Source organism: Takifugu flavidus, chromosome 3, assembly GCF_003711565.1.
Source record: "Takifugu flavidus isolate HTHZ2018 chromosome 3, ASM371156v2, whole genome shotgun sequence".
NCBI classification, from domain to species: Eukaryota; Metazoa; Chordata; class Actinopteri; order Tetraodontiformes; family Tetraodontidae; genus Takifugu; species Takifugu flavidus.
Window position 1 is genome coordinate 14,730,498 of NC_079522.1, and position 23,722 is coordinate 14,754,219.

At 44.0% G+C, this 23,722-nt stretch overlaps 1 protein-coding gene across 1 annotated transcript in view; it reads right to left on the minus strand.

The window, feature by feature from the left end:
- Positions 1–2,459: 2,459 nt before the first annotated feature.
- The window catches only part of LOC130523451 (uncharacterized), a 30,200-nt gene continuing 8,937 nt past the window's right edge, over positions 2,460–23,722 (minus strand). Inside the window, exon 2 of the mRNA XM_057028800.1 lies at positions 2,460–3,478. Coding sequence (XP_056884780.1) covers positions 2,460–3,478 — 1,019 coding nt within the window. The remainder of the gene's footprint in view (positions 3,479–23,722) is intronic.

Below are 23,722 nucleotides of genomic sequence, written 5' to 3' on the forward strand. Positions count from 1 at the left end.
TTGCTTTTGTCTCAGCAGCAATTATGGTTCTCTGTCTGGGAATTAGGGTTCCTTTAAGGTAACATATTGTTCTTATTCATGGTAACAATCTGCTAATCTCACATGTTGAGGTACAGATGTGACGTATTGTGCTGTAGCCTCGTTTCATGGACTACAAAGGGGACTTGTGATCGTGGAATTGATTGGATGCTGCGGCAAAACCGCTGACAGCCTGCGCACACTGAGGAGCCTTAAACCAACTCCTGCGACCACGCGCTGAAGTGCTAATTATCAAGTGTCGCTTTAATTTCCTCTACAAAGAAGGAGCGCCGTTGTCTACTCGAGGATGTCAGATACCAAAGCTTTGTGGATGTGGAGCTTTTTCTGGTCAATCAATTATCTTTAGAGTTATTAGAAAGATGGAGGGGGTAAAGGGGTGATAACGGTGGTGGTGGGCTTCTGTGAAACACTGAGAAATCGATCGCTTTGGTCCTTTTCATTAGAGGAAACCCGCACTGATGCTCATCTCACCTCCTCATTGATATCTTTTGAAGACTTGAAAGAGTGAAATTACACCAGCGCGTATGAGAGCATCCGTTACTAATTACGCTCATCAAGTTCGGCGACGAGCTCGCTTTTTGTTGAACGGAGCAAAGGTTGTGTTATACCGTCTTCTATTTGATGAAATTACATGATTGCATTGAGTACGGTAACCACCAAGTGTTGGCTTGGGTCAGGAAGGAAGTCATGACGGGACTCTTTACTTTTGTTCACGTTTCTATTTCTATTCAAATAAATCTTTAAATATAGCTGGCTAGCACCGACATTTTCACATTCAAAAGTCAGCCAAGATCTTAATTAGAAGGCATTAGCATGCTAGCATGGAGGCACAGAAGTGCAGGCGTGATCAGTGTCAGGCTAATTTGCTGTGATACTGGGTCCACTCATGTAAATATTTATGTAAAGCTTAAAGAACTGCATGACTTTTCTCTGAGGCCTGTATGGAGGGAGGGGAAATTCAGTCCGTCTGAAAGTGAACGGATACATTTGGCACTTGGTTGCTTTATAATGAGATCACACAAGCTGAGGTGATGGAGGGCTGCCAGACACACAGCCACCTACTGACTGACAAACAGAGAAGGGCATTATGGGATTGTCAGTGGATGGTCTGTCATGCCAATATTATGATAATGCTTTATTCCATTCAATCATCTGAACAATATGCTTAAAAAAAGTCAAATCGATGAAAAGACTCAGTGCTGGAGGTTTATGGATTGTCTGAAAACACACTGCAGGACATGATTGGACTTCACAGCTGCTAGAAGTGAGAAAACGCCGCCACCGATGGCAACATTAGTAACACAGATGAACCAAAACACACAGCTGTGGCGTGCAGAGCGGCTGAATGAAGATGATCCTGAAACAACGCGGCACTGAAAGGAGACTGGGACAATCAAATACACCAATCACTGTTCATCCACTCATCCGCGCTGCTTGATATTTTTAGATCCCTCTCGAGTACAACGTCATGGAAATATGCACGTGCACTTTCGGGTTGAAAAACAGAGGTCAGTACCTGTGACTTGTATGAACAAAGCCTGAGATGCGTCCTTGGAGGTGTGAAAAGCCCTCAGGTTGCCCTGCCCGTCATATTTATTTCAGCAGTCAGAACTGCCCCGTTTCAATAAAAGACCAAACGCCCAACATGAATTTTCAAAGTGTTGTTTAGTTTTGATGTGCATGTTGCACAGATGTGTATCGGATATTAAAGGAAATACAGAACAAAAAACCTTTGCATGGACTTTCTCATGTGTACAGGCGCGGTTTGATATAAGATATGACTAAATTAATGGACATTGGATACCTGGCTACTTAGAAATGCCATCAAAACCATCTTTTATGGAAGTTTGAGACAGACTGTCGCCGTGGGCCAGTTCTGCTTCATTTAGGTCCAGTTTGTGCACCTTAGTCAACAACATAAGTGGATATTCAGAATGTTTTCTATTACTGGCTGTCATATTTACAGACCCCATGCTGTGCATGCATTCTCAATAGGTATGGGATGTTTGTAGACAATGATGGGGTCTATTACGTGCACTTATTGCATGCTGATTTCAGTTTGTGGTGATCTGATGAGTCTGGAAAGCAACACACAGCTGACAGAGATAATTACCCCAACGATTCAGTTACACTGCTGCATATGGTGCTAACGGTCTTACGCACTGCACAAAGTTAATTTTCCTCTGGGCATCCATCTCATTTATCATCCTGTTTTCATCACGAAGTCGGCACCGCAAGATCATTTTTACATCATTTTAACCGTTAACGAGTTTATCACTTTATTGAATTCACATACGAAACTTTAGAGGGGAAAAAACTCCACAAGTTGCTCCTTCCAGGTAAAAGTGCCGACTGCAGAGTCGTGATCTGAGGGGAGCTGTTTACACTGAGGGTGCTGGGAAACCAGCGCTGCTTGATGGTCAACCCCTGATGAACTGGCCTGTGGTTGTCCTGGGCAGTGGTGTCTGGGCTGTGGATGTCCTGGGCTGTGGATGTCCTGGGTGTGGTTGTCTGGCTGTGGATGTCCTGGGCTGTGGATGTCCTGGGCTGTGGTTGTCTGGGCTGTGGTGTGGTTGTGGGCAGTGGTTGTACTGGCTGTGGATGTCCTGGGCTGTGGTTGTCCTGGGCTGTGGTGTCCTGGGCTGTGGTTGTCTGGGCTGGTTGTACTGGGCTGTGGTGTCCTGGGCTGTGGTTGTACTGGGCTGTGGTTGTCCTGGGCTGTGGTTGTACTGGGCTGTGGTTGTCCTTGGCTGTGGTTGTCCTGGCTGTGGTTGTCCTGGGCTGGTGGTCCTGGGCTGTGGATGTCCTGGGCTGTGGTTGTACTGGGCTGTGGTGTACTGGCCTGTGGTTGTCCTGGGCTGTGGTTGTCCTGGGCTGTGGTTGTACGGGCTGTGGTTGTACTGGGCTGTGGTTGTCCTGGGCTGTGGTTGTACTGGCGTGTTGTCCTGGGCTGTGGTTGTACTGGGCTGTGGTTGTAAGGCTGTGGTTGTCCTGGGCTGTGGTTGTACTGGGCTGTGGTTGTACTGGGCTGTGGTGTACTGGGCTGTGGTTGTCCTGGGCTGTGGTTGTCCTGGGCTGTGGTTGTACTGGGCTGTGGTTGTCCTGGGCTGTGGTTGTACTGGGCTGTGGTTGTCCTGGGCGTGGTTGTCCTGGGTGTGGGTACTGGCTGTGGTTGTCCTGGGCTGTGGTTGTCCTGGGCAGTGGTTGTACTGGGCTGTGGTTGTACTGGGCTGTGGTTGTCCTGGGCTGTGGTTGTACTGGGCTGTGGTTGTCCTGGGTGTGGATGTCCTGGGCTGTGGTTGTACTGGGCTGTGGTTGTACTGGCCTGTGGTTGTCTGGCCTGTGGTTGTACTGGGCTGTGGTTGTCTGGGCTGTGGTTGTCCTGGGCTGTGGTTGTCCTGTACAGCTCCTGGAGGGAAGTTGCCACTGAAGGTCAACCCTACAGCAGCAAATAAATGTGTCCTGCTTGAATAAAGATTACATGGCTCTAATAGGGATTACGCTGTAATGACCTGAAAAGGCAGCTCATCCGAGATTATGATGCATAAATCACATATTTGCATTCAGCAAGTTTCAGTGTGTCACACAATATCGCCAATTTGGTCAGGACTGATTGCCCTTCCCGGAGGAGGTTCACCTGAAATCTATTGGTATTTCAAACGAGCTCGCAGCTGCATGCAAAAACACAGATCAATACCCTGTTGGGCCGAGAAAGGGCAGGGTCACGGGCACCATAGCACCTCCGGGTTAAACACTCCGCATCAAGTAATCCAGACCTCATTGTCCTCCGGCTCCAGCTGAGAGCCTCCTGCGAGTGTTTATGAATAGAATCAGACTTTTCGGTAGGTTTTAGATCGCTGGCCCTAAAGTTCAGCCACTCTGCCACCGTCAATAGTCTTCAGAAATCTCAAGGAGGCTGAAATTGGTTGGGAATGTCATCCAAATTTGGCTAACATGCCAGGATAGAGCTCCTCAAACCCTCGCCAGCCTGACAACTGAGCTAAAATGTGATTCAAATCAACTAATTTCTAGTCCTTTCTGAGTCCCACTGTGCAAAAAAAATGATATCCCATAATGAGCAGCAACTCCGATGAAGACTCGAACCTAAACAATATAGAAAAACTATCTTTGCCAAACATTAAGAGCTGAAGAATGAAGTATATGTAACTAATAAAAAGAGGTGAATCATCATCCATGATCTGTTACAGGATAACAGGTAACAGGATCGGTTACCATTAAAATGTTTATGGGAATAAACCAGTGTTTGTTTCACAAAAAAAGTTAGTATTTTTGCTCTCAATGCTAACATCAAATACCCTTCAGGAACTAAACAACTGAGTAATTCATGGATATGTTCAAACTAACTTTATAAAAAGAATATAGAGTTTATATCTTCAAAAAAACCAAATTTAAAGACTTGCGTTTGCTTCATTGATGCTTTTTGTGGAAAAAAGTTTGTACTCGTCGTCCACGATGTCTCAGTGATAATATCAGATTCTCTCTATAGCTGAAATAACTGGCTACGGGTGAGTAAGTAGGTCATGTTTGCTCATCCTAAACCCAATCTGGAGGAACGCTAAAATAACAAACGTACCTGCGGATCGTGAGACCCCGAAACGAGTGAATTCTGGTGTTTGCATTCATTGGAGGCCGCGTTAGCTGCTTTGCATGCTGGTGAAGCCCGAAAAGGCAATCAACAGGAACAATCCTGATGAGTTACTGTTGTTATATTTGCTGCTACTGCAACTACAGAATGGAATGTCAAAATGTTCCCACAGTCAAAGCAAACAAGCTTTTCATATTCATGTGGATGGAGTGAAGGTCAGGACATGCTGACATCTCCAAACCACCACAACCAGCTTCGCTAGTGGTTTCCAGGTAAAACTAGGGTTGACAAAAGCAAACAACTCTCAAAGCTTTTGAACCGTGTCCATGTAACGACCGCTCTATAACGATTCCTTTTGCCGACCTGTTGCCCCTGAACGCATCGTGACAGTTGGGATCCTGCACGTGTCACCCTCGGACTAGCTGCCATTCTCCTGTAAATGGGTCCAACTCACGAATGACAAACGCAGGAAGGATTTCTAAAACTGAAATCAGGCATCCAGGTAGACTTGTGAGAGATTCTGTCACAATCTGCTTCCCGAGGACTGTTTCTTCTGTTGCACAATGTCTGTTTTAGAGGTTTGAGCTAATTCCGGAGGCCTTTCGAGCTGTACGGCGAGTGATCCTCAAACCAAAATAGATACTGTGGAAATCGTGTTCATCTTTGGAAAGTTTTGCATTTGCGTTTTCCTTTTCTTAGGTTTTATGGCTCAAGTAATAATAATAATGCAGTAATAAGAACATAATAGAGATAAATGTGTCCAGTCTTGTCTTTCTCCATCTAATGTCACTTTGCTCTTACGTTAGCGACAGGAACAAAAAAGAACACTTAAAATCCGCGTTCAGCTACGCCTGGAGCTGGTTAGAAGAAGCGAGCGGCTCAGGTATTTTTCCTGGTAAAATCGATAAGACATCTAGCGCCATTCAAGGTCTCAAGAAAAACCCGTTCCCATTCAGTCCTCTGAAGAATGGACACTCCACTTCTAAATAATTCCACTCTCCGAAGTGACGACATCTCAGGCGAAAGTTGCTGCCCAGGGTGCTGGCATTTCTTTGGAGTCTGATCATAACGCAGCTCAGTTCCTCCCAGTCTAGTCTGCGATTGAACGGGCTGAACTGGCTGGAGTCACAACGGTTGCGTCCTCTACACAAAAGCAGCTGAAGAACAAGTACTTCCTGACGGCAACAGGTGACATCACAAGCAGAAGTCGCACGGAATTCTGTTTCTCCGCATATTCAATATACCAAAGCCTCATAATCCATGCATTTATTGTGGAAAGTTTAACAACTTTGGACAACGTAAGTGAAGAGAAATACCAACTTCCCCAGGAGAGAGTAAACTGCGACGGAGGCACACAATGTTTTGTGCAGTTCAATAGACATTTCACCTTCGTGGACATAAAGAGTGAGCTGCCACGTCGTGACAGTCAAGGGCCTTTAGAAGCTACTGTACTTCAGCGCAGCACAAAGGCTTTCACTGCATCACAACTTGCTGCACGAGCTTGTCACGACCGCACTGCTGCAGTTGAACGTCCCTTGAACGGCTGCTTCCTTTCACCTTGAGTACTGTTCTCATCGCCTGTCGCTCCCTCACTCCCCGCATGAGCTCACGAAGTACTCTCGTAGCTTCCTCACACAGATGAACGAAAGTAAACTCAGTCCACAGGAAACTCCCGTTTTTCCCTCATATCGCATTTCAAACCATTTGTTGGAGAACAAGGTTTCTCTTTTCTCTCCACGTTCATGACTTTCTGTTTCCTTGCCTGGACCAGCCCCAGGGCAGCGTGGTGGCGGCGGAAGCGATGAAATGTGACCTGCAATATGAAAGTCCTCACTGCCGTTGTGCCGATACGCCGCTGATGGTCCCCGAGCGAGAGGTGCAGGAGGAGAGGGCGGCTGCGTGAGGCCTTGCAGATCAGCTTACTGTGGTCACTTTTCCATGTGCATCCTTAATTTCCCCTCGGGGAGCGTTCAGCAGGGCCGAATCGCCAGCATCTTGGTGACGATGCAGCCGAAGCCCGAGAGAAACGTTTCAGTGGTCCCCATCAAGATTGAGACCTCGTTGTCATAAATGTTGCTTTGATGTTACAGCGCACACTTGGAGGGGGTGTGTGGGGGGGTGTTGTCTGTCTTTGATGTGGAAATTCATTTGCGTGGATGTTTTTAGGGCCTAAGAAAGCACAGCTCTTGGTGGCACCAGCATTCATCGCTGAGCACGTGTGAGGTTTCTTTTTGAGGCTTTCTGTCCATTTTAATCAGTGTTGTTGTGGGTCTATGTAGGATTTTCTAAGCTACTGACTTTTTCAGGGCACAAACAAAAACAAACACAATGACAATTTTCTGTCAGAACAGAAAAAACTGAAACAAATCTCGGTCTGTGTCACCATCACCTGTGCTGACTTGGACAAATCGCCATAAGCCTTTCAGTCGTATGCTCCTGGATGTGTACTTGCTCCGCCCATTTTGTCAAAACAACAGTTATGAATACTTCAAAGTACAGGTGTCCAAGTATCACAAGCTCTCAAATCCCAGACATGACAATGGTGAAACATGATGCTAGGATGATCCACACTGACCACGTTAGCTTTACGCAAAATAAGAATCACACGTAGTTGCCACTGTTGTGTCTTTCATGCTAAACTATTTAAATCGTATAAGAGACATTTTAGATTAATACTTCAACAAAGATCTGGATTGAGGTGTTTTTATACAACACATGGCTCTGAGTATCTTGCCACGTCTGTTGCACTTCTCTTTTTCTGCTCCTAAGACTATACTTGTCACCGCTTCTCTCTTAGGCTGGCCCCACGCTGCTGGCTGCCAATAAAATGCTCCACAGTTCAGTGGGACGAATGTCAAGACATTGTCATTGCTGTCACGCTGACGGAGGTATGGCAGACAAGCCCCATCAGCTGAAAGGTCACAGGAAACCTTATTCTTCCATAAGTGGATATTGTACTAATTTTCAAACTGCTCTGGAAATGAGTCATCCTGCATGTTTTCACTCTATGACCAGCATGTTATCCCTCTATATTTGGATTTTTGAGTTGATTTATAATGAAGGGGAATTATTCTCTGACCTGTGTCGGTAAACATGTGTCATACTGGCCTGCTAGCTAAACCAAGGCTATATTTAATGCTTACCGGTACAGTGGTTTAAATTACCTAAAATATAACAAAATATACCCATTCAGATGTTAATTTTTTTTATTCCATTATAAAAAAGATTGTTGAATAAAGGTGGAAAAAAGTGGATTTGTGTTCTGGAAACACTGAAAGTGGCAACCTGGTAATCACTAGCAAAAATGAGTAAAAGACAGTTTTTCAAACTCAGCTGATTAAGAATAAATTATGTAGCACCCCAGATTGGCTTTGGCCTTCATATATCTTGTCATGAGAGCCTTACTAGTTAAAGTCCATTTAAATGCTGTTTATTAAGTCTGAATCACACAAGACTTCATTCTGGACACAACGAATGGAAATTCGTCCGATTGGCTTGTTCAAATGAATGTCACATTCTATAATTTAGCTTTAGATTTGACCGCACGTCCCCCATCATATGCCTTGTATTCTGATGGGACCTGAATGGATTTATTAGATTCTGTTCAGTCGCTTTCCATAGGAGAAGTAGACATCTCTCCTAAACATCTATGACAGGAATAAGTAACCAACAGACACTACCAAGGAGAAAATGTGGGCCAGATTGGACTTGGTTGATGTTTAGGAAAAAGGAATAAATGGCTTCATATTCCTCCAATGGTTGTCAGTATTTTCTGCTAACCAGACATGTTTGTGGGTGCAAATTGGGCTAAATCTGTGTGTTGTAAACATAAGAGGGCTACATTCAAAGAAAAAAAAAGAATCCTTGAAGCAAATGAAGCATTTTAATTATTCAGTGTGTTCAGTGAGGTAAGACGCAGGGGATTAGCATCCGTTTGTGCCAGTTTCGGCTGTAGTTGCTCATTTAAATGTTCAAAACGGCTCAAACAAAAGCGCCAGTCCTTTAACGCAAACATCTTGTTTGGCTCAGGCAAAGTTTCAGAGGGAAGATGCAGAAATGTTCCACATTTGGGAGCTTTTAATTAAAATGTTTAAAGACAGAATTCACTTGGCATGTTCACATAGTCAAGGCTGCAACTACTACTTCTACTACTAAAAATAAGGTTTTTGCTTTTCAGACTTGTCCTTTAAGGAACCTGTGAAGTTTTGGTGTCAGGACTTTGTTCATGCCTGAACGACTGCTGTTACAGGGATTTTCCTCTAGGTGTCACTAAGGGGCACTGCGGAAACAAAGAGAAGCAATTAAAATCCCAGAACAAGACATCAAACCTTTAAAACTTCAAAATCTCTTCCTCTCGATCATTTGACGTGTGTGTGGTCACGCGCTCTGACACCTTATTTGTTTGCATACGTTCAGTGATCAGATAATGACTAAAGCATTTTATTGGGTGGTTGATTTTTGTTTGTTTTTGCCAGAAACTCGTATTTGAATTTGCCGCATCATCATCATCTGGATAACAAAGACAAATCTCCATGAAATCTGCGGAGGTTAATACAACACGGGTGTTAAAAGAATTAAAAGAAAATATTTTGTGAAGGAAAACATCTCATCCGAGAACATTTCTTCTGGTGTCTCCCCTCAGCGAATGAATAGCTGTGACTTTTTCTTTTAATATCCTTGAGTTTTGCATCACTCTATTCAGCTTAATAACACAGACAAAGTGGGCAACTTTAATGACTCCTCTGGCGGAACGCCATCTAGTCCATCAAATAAAAACCTGCTTGCTGCCAAAGCAATGCGAGGTGCAGCGGATTCATCTTTATACATCTGCAAATTTCAATATAGCCAGTCGGTCCCTGTTTTGATCAAATAAGACCTGCATAATCTCAGTCGGTGCAGAGAGAGAGACACACACAGAGAGACCGAGAGAGAGACAGAGAGTTCCTGGAAAAAAGGCCTGATGTGATGAAATGACAACAATACCTTCACTTGATGGACAGAATCCTATTGGACATCAGCTGCTTGATGACACCATTCACTCCTGACCTCATTCCGGCGAGACAGAATGACGCTTTACCTGAGCCCAGCTGTGCACTGGCTTCAGGTATAAAGCCGCTTGCGCTTATCCGGGTTTCTGAGGATTTTTGTTCGGGGCGCGCTGCCCAGATGAAAGAGAATTTTGTCAGAGGGATGCCATGAATTATGCAACGGCGGAGTGGATTTGCGGATCTTGCTGAAAATTAATATGATACTCAATAAAGAAACAAGACAGAACTGGTGGTTTTCATCCCGCAGAGAGACGTGGGTGGTAGCTCTGTGTCCTGAGATTTGTCCATTTGCCCCGATTGACACCAGCTTCACAGGTGGAAGGTCTCCAGGCCTCTGGGCTAAGACACCAGCTCAGACTCAGAGTTAACAAGGCCAGGAAGAGGATGCAGAAAAGAAAGCAGCCATTATCCAGGAAGGAAAATAGCTCAGCGTGTGTTGGATAATGGCCTGGGAGTATTTCCTTCCGTCCTCCCACTGCGGATATATATTTATTTATATATATTTGGTAATCCTTGAGAGCAGCTGTTGCCAGATCTCTGCCCTAATCTACGCCCTCGCCTTCGCAGCTTGAAGCGCTGGCGTTTGGAAACTGGGGCAGACGGGGGCTCGGCGACGGGGCCGGCGTCGTCCGAGGAAGCTGTCACATCTGGAAACTGTACGTGATGGGATACACTGCCGTCTTACTCCGTGGTGGCAAAGTGCCGCGCAAATTCCAATCCCAGTTAGCTCAATTATCTCCTCTGTCAGGATGATCCGTGCAGAAAATGACACTATGCCAACCTGAGGTGATTGGATAATAAGTGTGGACCGGGAACCCGCTGTGAAAACACTTTGACAATTTATCTAATTGACAATCTATGACTCACTCTGCCTGGCACTCCATTTCAATTACTAAATCCCCGGCGACGCGGGGAGCTGGCTGGGAAGGTGTGTCCAGGATTTTCGTGGCATTTGAGGGTAAACAAGTGGCCTGAAAGATTCTCTCCTCCTTCCGCCCTCGGCCCGGCTCGCAATCCTGTCAAAAATCGACATTGTGCCACAGCCCCTGGCATCTCATCCATATACAGAGATCTGCCCTTTGGCATCAGGCACAGACGTGCAATCTTTAATGCACGAGTAATGTAAAGTTGCCTGTTTCGCCGGCGCCAGCACGGCCTCACTCGTGGGTTTGACCACTTTATATGCCTGTTGAAACTGTCCTTAACTATTGCCTGAAGGAAACAGCATAAAGTGGATTGAGGGCACTCTACTTCCAAAAAGAAAATCTAAAATCAGTTGCTTTCTTGAAGCCAACCCCCCCTCTCGTCCACTTTAGACCATATTGCCAAGGTAAAAACATACAGTCTATAATTCTCCTCCTCAGCACCAAGAAAATAAACTTTGGGTAAAATTGCCTTCTCGCTGTGACAAATAGCCACATGCTCAGGGTACAAACACACAATGTCATTTTAAAGCGGATCTAAATAATATCAAAGTGCACGCATGAGTCACAACCGTGCACGTCAACATCGCAATTAGCTGAACTTTTCACCAAGAAAGCAGTGAACATCCAACGCCAAAAAAAGAGCAGAGGACTCGGAAATGAGACAGGCGGGTTTTAAACTGTTACGTGGTTCATAATGGTCACAAAGTTAGCACCCACGCTACAAAAGTACGCTCGTTTCTTTTTAAAAAAACAATATAGAGACGATCAGGCTCACAGCTAGAGAGCAGCTAAAAAACCTTTAAGGGTCACTGAGAATCTGTCCTGCGCTAGAAGGAAACAAGACCAATTATTTGGCACCATTAAAATAAAAACACCAAGAACTGAACCCTCCTGTCAGTTTTGCCATCCTGACCCCAGGACAGATTGACATTCACAAGGCTAATGCTGTGCTAGCATACTGGCAACAGATCTGCACGGAGCTTCAAAATTATTGACAAGGTTAGCATACTGCTTTAAAGTGTTAGCATGTCTTATCAATACAACACTGTTTCTCTTCCACTTTAGACAAAAAACAGATGCTGGTGGGTGTTTATAGATTTTTAATGCAGTGTGAATGAAAGCTAGCATCTTAGTGGGTGTGTGGAGGGGTCAGCTCACCAACTCCAGACCAAACACGGGAAGAGGAATTCACTTTTATTGATGAAAAACACAATGCAAACAAACAGCCACAAACCTTTAGATCAGGATTTTGCTGCTTTGCATTTCAGTCCACTAAATGTTAATACTGAACTTGGAGGGACGAACAGATAGATAGATAGATGGTGGATGGACGGACGGACGAACGATGGATGGATGGATGGATGGATGATGGATGGATGGATGGATGGATGGATGGATGGATGGATGGATGGATGGATGGATGGATGGATGGATGGATGGATGATGGATGGATGGATGGATGGATGGATGGATGGATGGATGGATGGATGGATGGATGGATGGATGGATGGATGGATGGATGGATGGATGGATGGATGGATGGATGGATGGATGGATGGATGGATGGATGGATGGATGGATGGATGGATAGACAGACACACCTATATAGTGTGTATGTATATTTGCAGGCTTCACCAGTGTTTTATGTGCGTCTGATATAAACCTTTGTGATAGCAGCTGTTAACCAGAGTTGTCAGAGCCAAAAGGGCAGAGAACCATTGCTCTCAAACACTAACACATGCCCTTTTAAAATACTTTTACTCTTATTCCCAAAGTGACTGCAGCAGTGGAGGTGGACTGATTGATTTGTGTGTGTTTGAATGTGTGTTTGTGCTTGCAAGGACACACACACACACACACACACACACACACACACACACACACACAAAGCACTGCCTGGAACTTTTTCCACCACACTAAGGATGCCTTGAAATGCAAATATGTTCTCTTAAATAAGAAAAAAAGATGTTTCCCTGACACCAGAAGATTATGCCAGTGGCAGAGAAAGAGAGCTCCTAAACAAACAGGGTCTTGACATTGAAAGACTGAGGCGAAAAGAACATAGTGGTCACGGTTAGGGAAGGTCATATAGCTGTTAAACAGCTGTCAAGACAGCTAGTGCTTCAACCACTATCACGTATGCAGCCTATATACTTTAAATAGCTCAGTATGAAAGGCTCTGCTATTATATGTGTTCATTAAATAGAGCAAACATCATCATGCTAGCAAAGTTGATTTAATACACTAGCAAGTTAGCTTTATCAGCATATTAGCCTGGTGATGCTGTGTGCCTTCACAAGTTCATACTTGCTGTAACAGATGTTTGGGGACATTTTTCACACAAATTTATAAATTTTGACATCAGGCAGATACGTTTCCTGTCCTGGAACATAATAGGGGTCACCAGAGGGTCCCTATTTACACTATACATATATTCTGACCCAAAAGAAAGCCTTTCTCTCAAAAAAATACAGCTTAATTACATTTCCTCATTTGTCAGATGTTTCCATTAAGCATGCTCTAATTATTTGGCCCGGCTTGTTTATCCGCTGGAAGTTACAGCTTGTATTGTTGTGACTGCCATCTGCCGTGCTCAAGACTACAGCTGCATCATCGTAATCAAGACGCCACCGATGCTCCTGGAGCATGGGTCATGAAGAACGGAGTGCGGAACAGTCAGGGAGGCAAAGTCGTCATCGTTGTCTTTATTTCTCCTTGACTGAATAATGGTGTCTTTTTTTCTCTTAAACACTTCCCTTTGGGCCAGGTTGGGTCTTGGGTCAAGCTCATGTTCCTATACAACAGTGGTTCCCAAACTGGGGGGCGCGCCCCCTGGGGGGGCAGTGAAACTGCAGGGGGGGGGGGGGGGCAAAGAATTTCCTGCTATACACTCCAGTCCACTCCAGATAATGCGCCAAACAGCAACCCCGCTTTGAAAAACTTTGCAAAGCAAAGCAAGCTCACACCAGTCACTGATTTGATATGTAGCACTTGTAGCACAAATGATGTTGATGCAGGTCTGGTTTTCATTTCAGTTTGAAATTTGTTGGTGTTGCACCGTTCCTAAATTAAAATGTTAAAATGTGAAGTTAAATTTACTTGTCTGAATGCTGGATGAATACTAGAATTCAATTTCAGAAACAAATATTCATTTTAACTGAGATGCCAAATTCCGGTTAAAACTGTGCTTGTTATTCTGGATTCATTCCAGTGTTTTGGATCAAATCTGGTCTGAAAAGGTGAATTCAGTTTAAATTCCTCACTGCTGTTCAACATGGTGGAGAGTAGGGACCTCTGTGAGGAAGAAGAGTCCCAGTTAAAGCTCTTCATCAGGATGGAGGCTCTCTGCTGCTATGATGTGAGCTCTGTATATAATTATATTTTTAAATTGAGTTGAACGTTTGTTAGTATTGCTATTTTTCAGCATAACAAACAATCAAAACTGTAAAACTGAAATGTGAAGTGATATGTACATATTTTAGAAAGAAAACATCTTTATGTATTATTTAATTTATTCAAAACAAAGGAGGTGCGGTTGATTTGGGGTGGGTGGGACCGGGTGCAGTGAGGGGTGGGGGGCTTACAATGTTCTTACATCATCAAAGGGGGGCTTGAGAAAAAAAGTTTGGGAACCACTGCTATACAACATTCTACTTGCAACCTTTTTCATTAAGATGCTGGTTTATGGATATTAGCTGTCTCATCTTTAGCTCACAGCGTCTCGGAGGCCTTTCAATGTATTAGAGTTGTTTTGGATCGTTCTCTTCCCGCTCAATACTGAAATAATTCAGCAGAAATAAAATTTGCATCTCCGATGAGAATTGAGAAAATAATGTCTCCTCACATCGCGGTCCAACACAGCGGCCATAGAGACTATTTAATTCTGGCTGGACGCGAGCCCAGGCAACGGCCACTCGGCCCACTGCTCTGGCCTGGAGCTCCCGTGGGCAGCGGCGCAGCTCAGAATGCCCGTGGATCACCGTCAAAACACGAACAAATCCACTCCGGCCCGGCGGGGACAGCGAACTGTAGCATGGCATAAAAGACGGGAGGAAAGCAACAGATATCTGTGGGGAGCCCTGCGACAATGTGATTACTGGCTTTGATTTCTGGCTTTGAGCATATTAAACAAATGTTTCTGCCTTGTCTGCAGCTTGCACCTTCTTGTGTCACGTTTGCACCATTTTTTATAAATATTTAACTGAAAAATTCAAAGCGGAGGGAGAAACATGCCCCATATGCTGTGTTTGGGTGGCTGAAAGAGCTAAACATGTTGTACATCTTCAGCTGGCTTTCTTGCCAACCTCATTTCTTTCTTCTAGCCACCTTTGCATGACACAGAAACTTGCACGGGGCCCATGTTGATGTATTTCATGGAGAAACCCGGCAGGAAGGAAATGCTGCTGCCAGCAGAGGTGACCCCACTCTGCCCACATTCTAGCTTCTATTCTCAACTATATCTAAGGAAGAAAACATTTCTTAAAACCCTTCAGCTGATTTGCTCTGAGGAAATTTACTGATGCTTGAAGCAGCATGAGCTGCAACCTTTGTGTGAAGGTGTTGGCCAGGACACGCCCGGGAAATTCAGACATTTGGTTTGGCCTGCGTGAAATCTGCTTTTGAGGATGTTCATTTTGTCCGTTTGCTGTGTGGCTTACATTGAAGATTTTATTTTGACTCTTTTCACTTTTCAAAGGTTTATGAGGACAGAGTGGAGATGAAATGAATGTTAAATGAGGTTTGTTCAGTTTCAAATTGACATACAAGAGTGGACTAGAGAGATTAACCGCACGTTTATGCATTTAGACAATCAAAAATACGTGTTCAGGTGTGTTCTTGTCTTTAAGGTGGTCTTTTTATTCCTTAAAATGGATAATTCTGGAAAGTTTCAGGCCCCTTTTGGTTTCACAGTATAAGGATTTAGGTGCCAAGCTTGGTTAGCATTCACAAATTCCTGCTTAGCCTCGTGCCCACTGGTTTGTCTCTGCAAAATTAACCTTGTACAGACTGGAAGTGAAATCAGCAGAAAGACACTTAATTGCCATGCCAGTCAAAACAGATGTGATGGTATTCTACGGAAGTTCAAAATGGACACAAAGACTTGAACTTTCTGTGATCTCTTGAATCATTAATTATCCCAGCTGCCTGTGAATAGGGCAACTCAAGGCAGGGCCCTATGTGAGCATTTGGGGGTCCAGTACCGTGTTCTCTGAAGCCTACCCCCCGCTACCAGAAAACCATCCAAGTTTTGTCTGCACCGGGACTTGAACCAAGTACCCTCAGATTCTCAGCATATATTTCTCTATACATGTATATAGATTTGGGTATCGGAAACAATTTATTGTTATGTTCTGTTGAAATAAACTTAACGGTTTATTGGGGTGAGTTTTGGGAACTGCATGTCTGTTGATCCACAAGTGGGCAACGCTGCCAAGGCGAGAGAGGTTAGGTCAGATTTTAATCTGGCTCAAAAGACACCATTGACTCTTTATAAACTACACTTCCTGTTACAGTTTCTGGGGGACTCGTCCTGGATTGTCTCCTAATGTTGGCTGCCCCATGGGGGCAGGAGAGGATGTTACTATGGCCGACAAACAGAGGAAAAGCCTGAAAAAGACCCCGCTTTCCCTGTCTCCTGATGAACACTAAGGATCTAATAGAGTCTGAGGACCTGGACATGGGTAAGTTGCTGGCACTGAAAGAGGTCATTGATGATGTGTACAGTCACATATGGATGTTGCATTTCCTGGTGGCACAACTGTAAGAACAAATCCAGTGTCCATACCTGTCACTTCTCCTTCTAATAAGACACATAAAGACACAGCTAATGGAAAAACTGCTGCATTAAGTCGACCTGGATAACAGAGTTGATCCTGCTAAAATTACCAGTGCTAATGTTTTATCAGAGAGTGTTCAGCAAATGCTCTTAAGTTTTGAAGATGTGAGTAAGAAGCTACTTCATGTGGTTAATACATTCCCACTCTCAGTACACCAAGACACTTGAACGACCCACCCTCTTTGTAGCATCCAATCAGATGCTATCTCATGCTACACTTCACAGCAGCTCATGTCCCTTAAAGATCTAAATTACATCTATATCTATCTATATCAGACATGAATTCAAAGTAAAAGGGAGGCAAATTGGAGACAATATACTTGACGTAAGTTACAAGAGTGTGTGCAGACATGTTGAGGAGGCAGCTTTAACAAGGCTGTGATAATAAGAGGCATGCTAAGGATAAAGCCAGGAAATTTCAAAGAATAGGGAATAAATACACAGGGAGCTGTAGCACTTGCTTTCAGGCAATATAGTTACAGATTAAATCATTCTGAAACATGTCATGAGTCATAAAAAGTGAAGTTAGTGAGCAGCAGAGAAGCCAGCGCTCAACACCTCTTACTGACCAACTGCTGTGCATGGCACATGAGTGAAAACTAAAAACATAGAGGAGCCAAATATAAAGAAGGAACCTGTCGATCAAAAGAACCAAACCAAACACCAACTCCCACAAGATTGATATGCTCACTACACTAGTGGACTCTGGCAGACAGCATCAAAGGACCACAAGGGCAGTTGTCCACCAGCCAAACTCCAAATGAACAGGAATCGTGACTCTGTGGTTTCCCAAAGTGTCAGGAAGAGGGCCTACATGATTGTGGGGACTGTGGTGAGGAGCGCCACGGTGCTCTCAGTTGCCTACAATGCCCTGGGTGTCAGGGAGACTGAGGCCATCTCCTGCCTCTCCAAGTTCCACCATGTAGAGGCAGGAGCTGCTTTGAACACATTAAGCCCATTAGTAGGAATAATGAAGAGAATACAGCCCCTAAAACCTCTAATGTAAACAAAAAGATGGCTTTAGGAAAACAGCAGGCAGCTCCTCACAAGGCTTCCCACCATCGAGCAACGAGTCAATTGTTAGACTAATAAGCAGGAAAGCCTTAGCAAAGTGCCTCCTTAAGAGCCCATCGGTTGATGTTCCTGTAGTCCCTAGGGCTCATGTGAGCATTAGAAATACATCGTGGAAACATAAATTCTTACCTGATCTTTACACATGGCCTCTTTAAGAACTCCGAGACCTCCTGGTGGACAAACCACACTGGATGTGCATGGTGTAAATAGAGATTTCATTCCATTTGATGGATGGGTGATTATCACTGTTAACTTACATGGAAATGAGGATCCCACCCTGTCAATCTATGTACCATTCCTCCTAAGTACTGCCCCTGGATATGCCACTACAGGTTTCAATAGCAATGTCCATCCCTGGTCACACAGGCCAGTCTGAAGAAAACAATTGTACCTCAATAAGACTCAATAACTCCAGCCGGTGGTGTAACCTGGGTAGAATGTCCCACTATAGCGAGACCCACTCAGCTATTGGTGTTTGAACCAGAGGAAAGTGGTGCAGTGACAGTAGCAGGAATGATGTAAATTCAAAATGGAAAATATTCCCGTGAAACCCATGCCTCTAGAAAATCACACTAAGCATAAATTATCTTGTCCAGGACATCTCTCATTGGCAGCATTCAGACAAGCAAAAAAAATAATAAAAAAATTGAAACTGATTCAATTGATGAAAAAGCTCAGAGTTTCATGGTGTCCCAAGCCTGGTCAACTTGTGCAAAAACAAGGTGGTAGCCACGAACTGGTTTGGTTTATCGTGACCAAGAACAATACGTTTTGGTGGGCAAAATGCTTTATGAGGAGTAAGATGCTCTTTTAAGAGATACAAATGATATCCCACCTAATAAATGTCCACCAACATCAAAGATTCCAGTGCAGAAGGATTACTTTTTGTCCCATTTGCTGCCACAGTCAAGGAGTAAATTAAAGCTCTGTTAGCAGAAGAGTGGATTGTTAAATCAAAGTCTAATTGTGCAGCTTGTGTGGTATGCATTCAAAACAAGATGGCTCACCCTATATTTGCAGGAATCACAGGTTGTTGAGCAAGAAAATCCTCTCTGGCAGGCATCCGCTCCCTCGTAATCAAGATCTGACTGATACACTCAGGGGATCATCATCCTTTATCAGGGCAAGTCATATGACCAGGGGTTTATTCTAGAAGGTTCTGGACATCTCACCACTTTCATAACTCCATGGGGATCAGACGAGTGGGTGAGCCAACCTTTCCAATGCCCCTGGAGATTTCCAAAGGAGCATGGAGGAGACGATTATCTCACTGAGAGATTAATGCTGCAGAACCTATTAAGACGACATCCCTTGCTATCCACAAACCTTTGGGAAACATGTTGAAGATGTTCATTATGTCTTGAGAGCACTAAAAAAAACATGTCATGAAATGAAGGCCTGATAAATTTAAACCTTTTCGTAGCCAAGCCAACCATGTGGGATGCCTGGTCTCGGTGTGCACATCAATAGGGGGTTCCTAACCCACTATTTCCATCATATTGAGGATTTCTCAAGCATTGCAAATCCACCTGTATGAGCTACTCCATGTCCAACCTGGTATGTTAAGTGCACAGTCTCCTCAAGCAAAGACCAAGGTTTTCCAACCATCCTCAAAGCCTTAAGGAAAGAGGACCATTGAGGATCAGGAAGCAAAGGAGTTGCTCATAAGTAGGCTCACGAACCCTTCCGTCCTTGCTTACCCTGGCTTGCACCTATCATTCCAGGTACACACAGATGCCTAGCAACAGGGGCTTGGAGCTGTGCTCTACCGGCATCACGAGGGTAAACTGATGAGTCATAGGGTACGGCTCCAGAACACTCACACCAGCCCAAAAGAACTACGGCTCGCCTAAATTACCGCACCTTAAACCTGGTCGCAGCAGACATAAAAACATCCGAGAGGTTCGCCCAAGGGAATCCCAAAAATAGCAAATCTGTTAAATCATTTAAGTATCCCTCCACATCACCTGTCTCATTATTGACTGGTGCTTAACAGACACCATGAGCTGTATACAGGCCACACTTTTGGCTCCTGTTGCCGTACCGACACCCCTATTATTTCGTTGTTGGCTGGAATTTACATTCTGTTCCGTAGCAGCCAAGTTCTTCCACACTGCCGTCCCAACTAGACGTCAACAAGTCCCACATATGGATGAGATTGTGCATAAGACCATCAAGCCCTCTGCTGGCTAAAAGGCTCTAGTGTGTTTCTGTTCTCTCATTTCTGCTCCCACACCAGGCTAACGGAGAGCTTTTGAGATCAATGTGATTAAAGTGGGACCTAATGATTTGCTTAAAGGTGTCAGGCACAGGAACATGCTGCCATTTTGCAGACGGATGCCAGCGTTCTCATTCATTAGCTGTGTATTTTTGTCAGTTTACTTTGATTAATTAAAGTCGTCGCTTCGTCTTATTTCACGTCTGAATTATACATTTGGAATTAATTCCCCATTGGGGGCCTAATATGTGCCAGATTTGCACTTATCATTGAAGAGGTGTTGTTGGTAACCTTGTCTTTATGGGGGTTTTATGAATACAGATTCAGGACAAAGTTGCTTTTTTCTCTTTTGTTTTCATCACCCGATAATTCTAAAGTCATTTTTCAGCTGTTTGTCACGCTGCCAAGAACAGATCCTCTGTGGAAATAAATTTCTGTCATCCTTTCAGTATTAATAGGAATAAAAAAGTGCTCTACAAAAGGAGACACAGCACGCTGTTAATTAACAAAGTTACAGTTTTTATGTTGCACATCTCACTGGAGGCAGGCATTACACTAAAAATGTGTTACTGAGGTCCAACAGAGACATGTTGGCTTTTAATAATCCTTGAATTTTTCTTATATGGTGAAAAGGCCTTCTTTGCAACAGTATTGTGAGAGTAGCATGTTCCTACCAGGTAGTAACATGAAGAAATGCAGTGAGGGGAGAAAATCCTCAAATTCAAACCAGACATCTTATATCAGCCATCTTTAATTAAACATCTCCACAAGAAAACCCTCACTCATAAAGCGTGATGACTTCCCCTTGGTGCTCAGCGCTACCTTCATTGTTGTTGCTGTTAAAAAAGGAAGCTAGTCATACTTAAAGAAAAAAGAAAACTATACATCTGACAAGGACCAACTCATCAGCGGTTTCCTTCCTCCTACAGCTGAAGATAACCTTTCTTTTTTTCAGAGGTCAAGAACCAGGAAGATGGAGACAGATTAGCTGAACACCACTGAATCAGATCATAAATAACTCCAAACCAATTAGCGGTAACTCCATTTGCATGTGGTCTTTCTGACATCAACTTGTCAGTCATGAGATAATCAATTGACGCGGAGCCGCCCTCAGTGGGTTCCATACGGGCCCGCGGGCAGTATTTAAAAATGATCAACTTATTGACCTGCCAACTCAATCATCAGGAAGGAAAAGGAACAGGAGTGATGGAAACGCAGTGCGACAGAGAGCAGAGCACTTTAATAGTGCCCCCAAATGGAGCCCTCTATGATGGGTAGGGTTGTTTCTTCTTCAGTGCAACAGGAAGACCAGAGAATCTGGGAGATTTTCAAGAAGATGGTTCAGTTTTCAAGACATCCAAGCAGCAGGCCTGGTCGTGAAGGCTCTTACTCTCCTGGCAGGTGGACACTCAAATGTAGCAGGTGGGTTAAAAAAAACTGCAAATCGGCGCCTCCTTTTGGTGGGGCTGGATTGGCTTCCTTCACCGGGAGCATCTCAAGTGTTATTTCGCCCAGCTGGGGTTTCATACATGCTGCTGGAACACTGTCTCGTCACATAGATCAAATGTCAGACACACAACTGCCAATGCTAGGAGATCACAGGAACAAGGAGCTAGTCTTTTTATTCTTTTCTTCCTGCTTCCCTCCTCTCCCATCTGACGCGCAGACTAAACACGATGCTGGCAGAAAAACCGAGCTCACTTCGACTTCATCTCGCATAAACACATGTTTTCATGCAGACAGGGTAAATACGGGTATTCTTCGAGTGGCTCCTCTCATCGCAATAACAGTGACAGTGCAGAAATGTGGGAAACTCAAAACCACAACTGATTTTGATTTTTGACCTTATCTCACCCAGATGCAGGAACAAACATATGCGCACACCCATCCTGGGGCACATGGGTAGTTTGACAGCATATCACACTCCACTGCACTTTGCTACTTCACCTAGCGCAGCAATATGATAATACCTTGCATAATGCGCACACTTAGCGACCCACACAGGCAAATTACCTGATAGTGCTGGGAGGAGTGTAGCACAGCTAGCAGCAGAGCAGTCGCTGCAAGGTCAGGCACGGTGGCCTCGCCCAAACAAAAAGGGGACAGTAAGAGGGTGGTGGAAAACATATGAAAGGAAAAAAGTCGCGCCTTGAGCCAATTCCACATCAACTTGGCACAAGAGCCCACTTGTCAATCAAGAGCAGAGACACATGAAGGCTTTGTTAAAACAAAGTTGAGAGGGAAAAACCAAGAATAAAGGTAGAGGGTCTATGATCAAAAGAGTGGCCAGCAAGCCAGCAAAGAGGCAGGTCTGAGATGCTAGCAGGCAAAGATCTTCTGTTATAGATCATACAAACGTATACACGTCAAACACCTCAACCTGGCAATAGCTTGGTTGTATACTATATTTGTGAAGTTTACCCACTGGAACTCAACACCCTGCGGTGTCATGTTTGGTTGTAAGGGCTGTCCAGATTTGTGTTCATGATATTTAATTTCAGTGCAGGTCAGGCTTCTTAATAGGCTTTTTAATTGTGGCATCACAACATTTCGTAACTTGCCAGGTCACAATTTTTCATTGTAAACTGCATCAAACTGAACAGAACTGAGCTGAACAGTGGGACAATAAACTTTTGAAATATAGCAACAAATATAGAAATCAACCAGTTGAAAGTCCGTACGTTTAATTGACACACACAAAAAAGGAATGTTTGCATTCGTCTAAGATCAGAGTTTAAAACGCATGTAAAAATGTTAGCTCAACTGAAATGGAGCTTTAAATGTCATGCCAGCGCATGCATGCCATTAAGTTGTTGTGCTGTGTGACGTCATAGGTCAGCCAGAAAATATTCAAAACCAAAAAGCTGAAAGAGTACAATCACCACTCATCGTAGCCAAGGCAACACCAGTTCAACAGTAATTCTACTACACCTACTTGCATTTAAACTGGGACAAAGCCAAGCTTAGCATTAGGAAGCTGTGCATTGCTTATGTTATGACATGCTAATGCTAAAATGAGCCTACGATGACATGACTGTTTTTAATCAGTAAGGGGTTCATCTTGAAGTGTTATTAATATTTTCCTAGAGCATCATTGATTGATCTACTGATTAAAACAATCCTAAAAATGCTAATCTTGCTCAGTTCTAATCATGCGAGCCCCCACTAAAGATAGCGATCCTCACGCACACATGGCTCTAAATACTGAAGAACTTCACACACACACACCCACACACCAACCCACACACACTTGTTTGGTCAGATTCACATATTTAGCCACAAACTGACACAGCGGTAACACACATTGCTCAGCGGTAGCTTAGCACTGTGATTCACAGCTCTCGTGTCTTTCATTATTTACCCCCCCACCTCTTCGGAATCCATGTCAACTTCAATTTCAAACCAAACATTTGGCTTCGTCAACTCGGCCGCGGTACAACAATAAACTGATGCTTCCCATCTGTTTCCCACCACAGCTGTGGTGTGATCCCCCCCTTCCCCCCTCCCCCCGCAGGAGGTTTTTTTCAAATGGATTTCCATCCTTTGTGGCTTTAAATGGCTGAAATCAACACTTTGTGTCGTCAAAATGAGCTGAGGCATCATTTCAAACAGCTGCTCTCACATGGAGACATCTCTCTCTCTCTCTCGCTCTCTCTCTCTCTGTCACATGGTTTTATCTTTACCATACCTTCAACAGCCACAAGTAAATTAATTATGAAACACATTCCAAAGGAGTTAAATAAAGACACAATAGTCCCGTAGGCTCCTCCAAGCTTTTTAAGTCTTAATTATAACTTGTAATACTTTATGTTAATAATATCTGGCCTGTGCGAATGTTCCCTGATTAAAGAGTCCTCCCACGCTGCCTTTTGAACTGGTGGAGATTTAAAAAGAAAAAAAAAGAAAGAGGAGGAAAAAAGCCACTCCTAAAACAACGTTTGCTTGCCTGAAATGTTGTGGAATACTTGCCCCTGT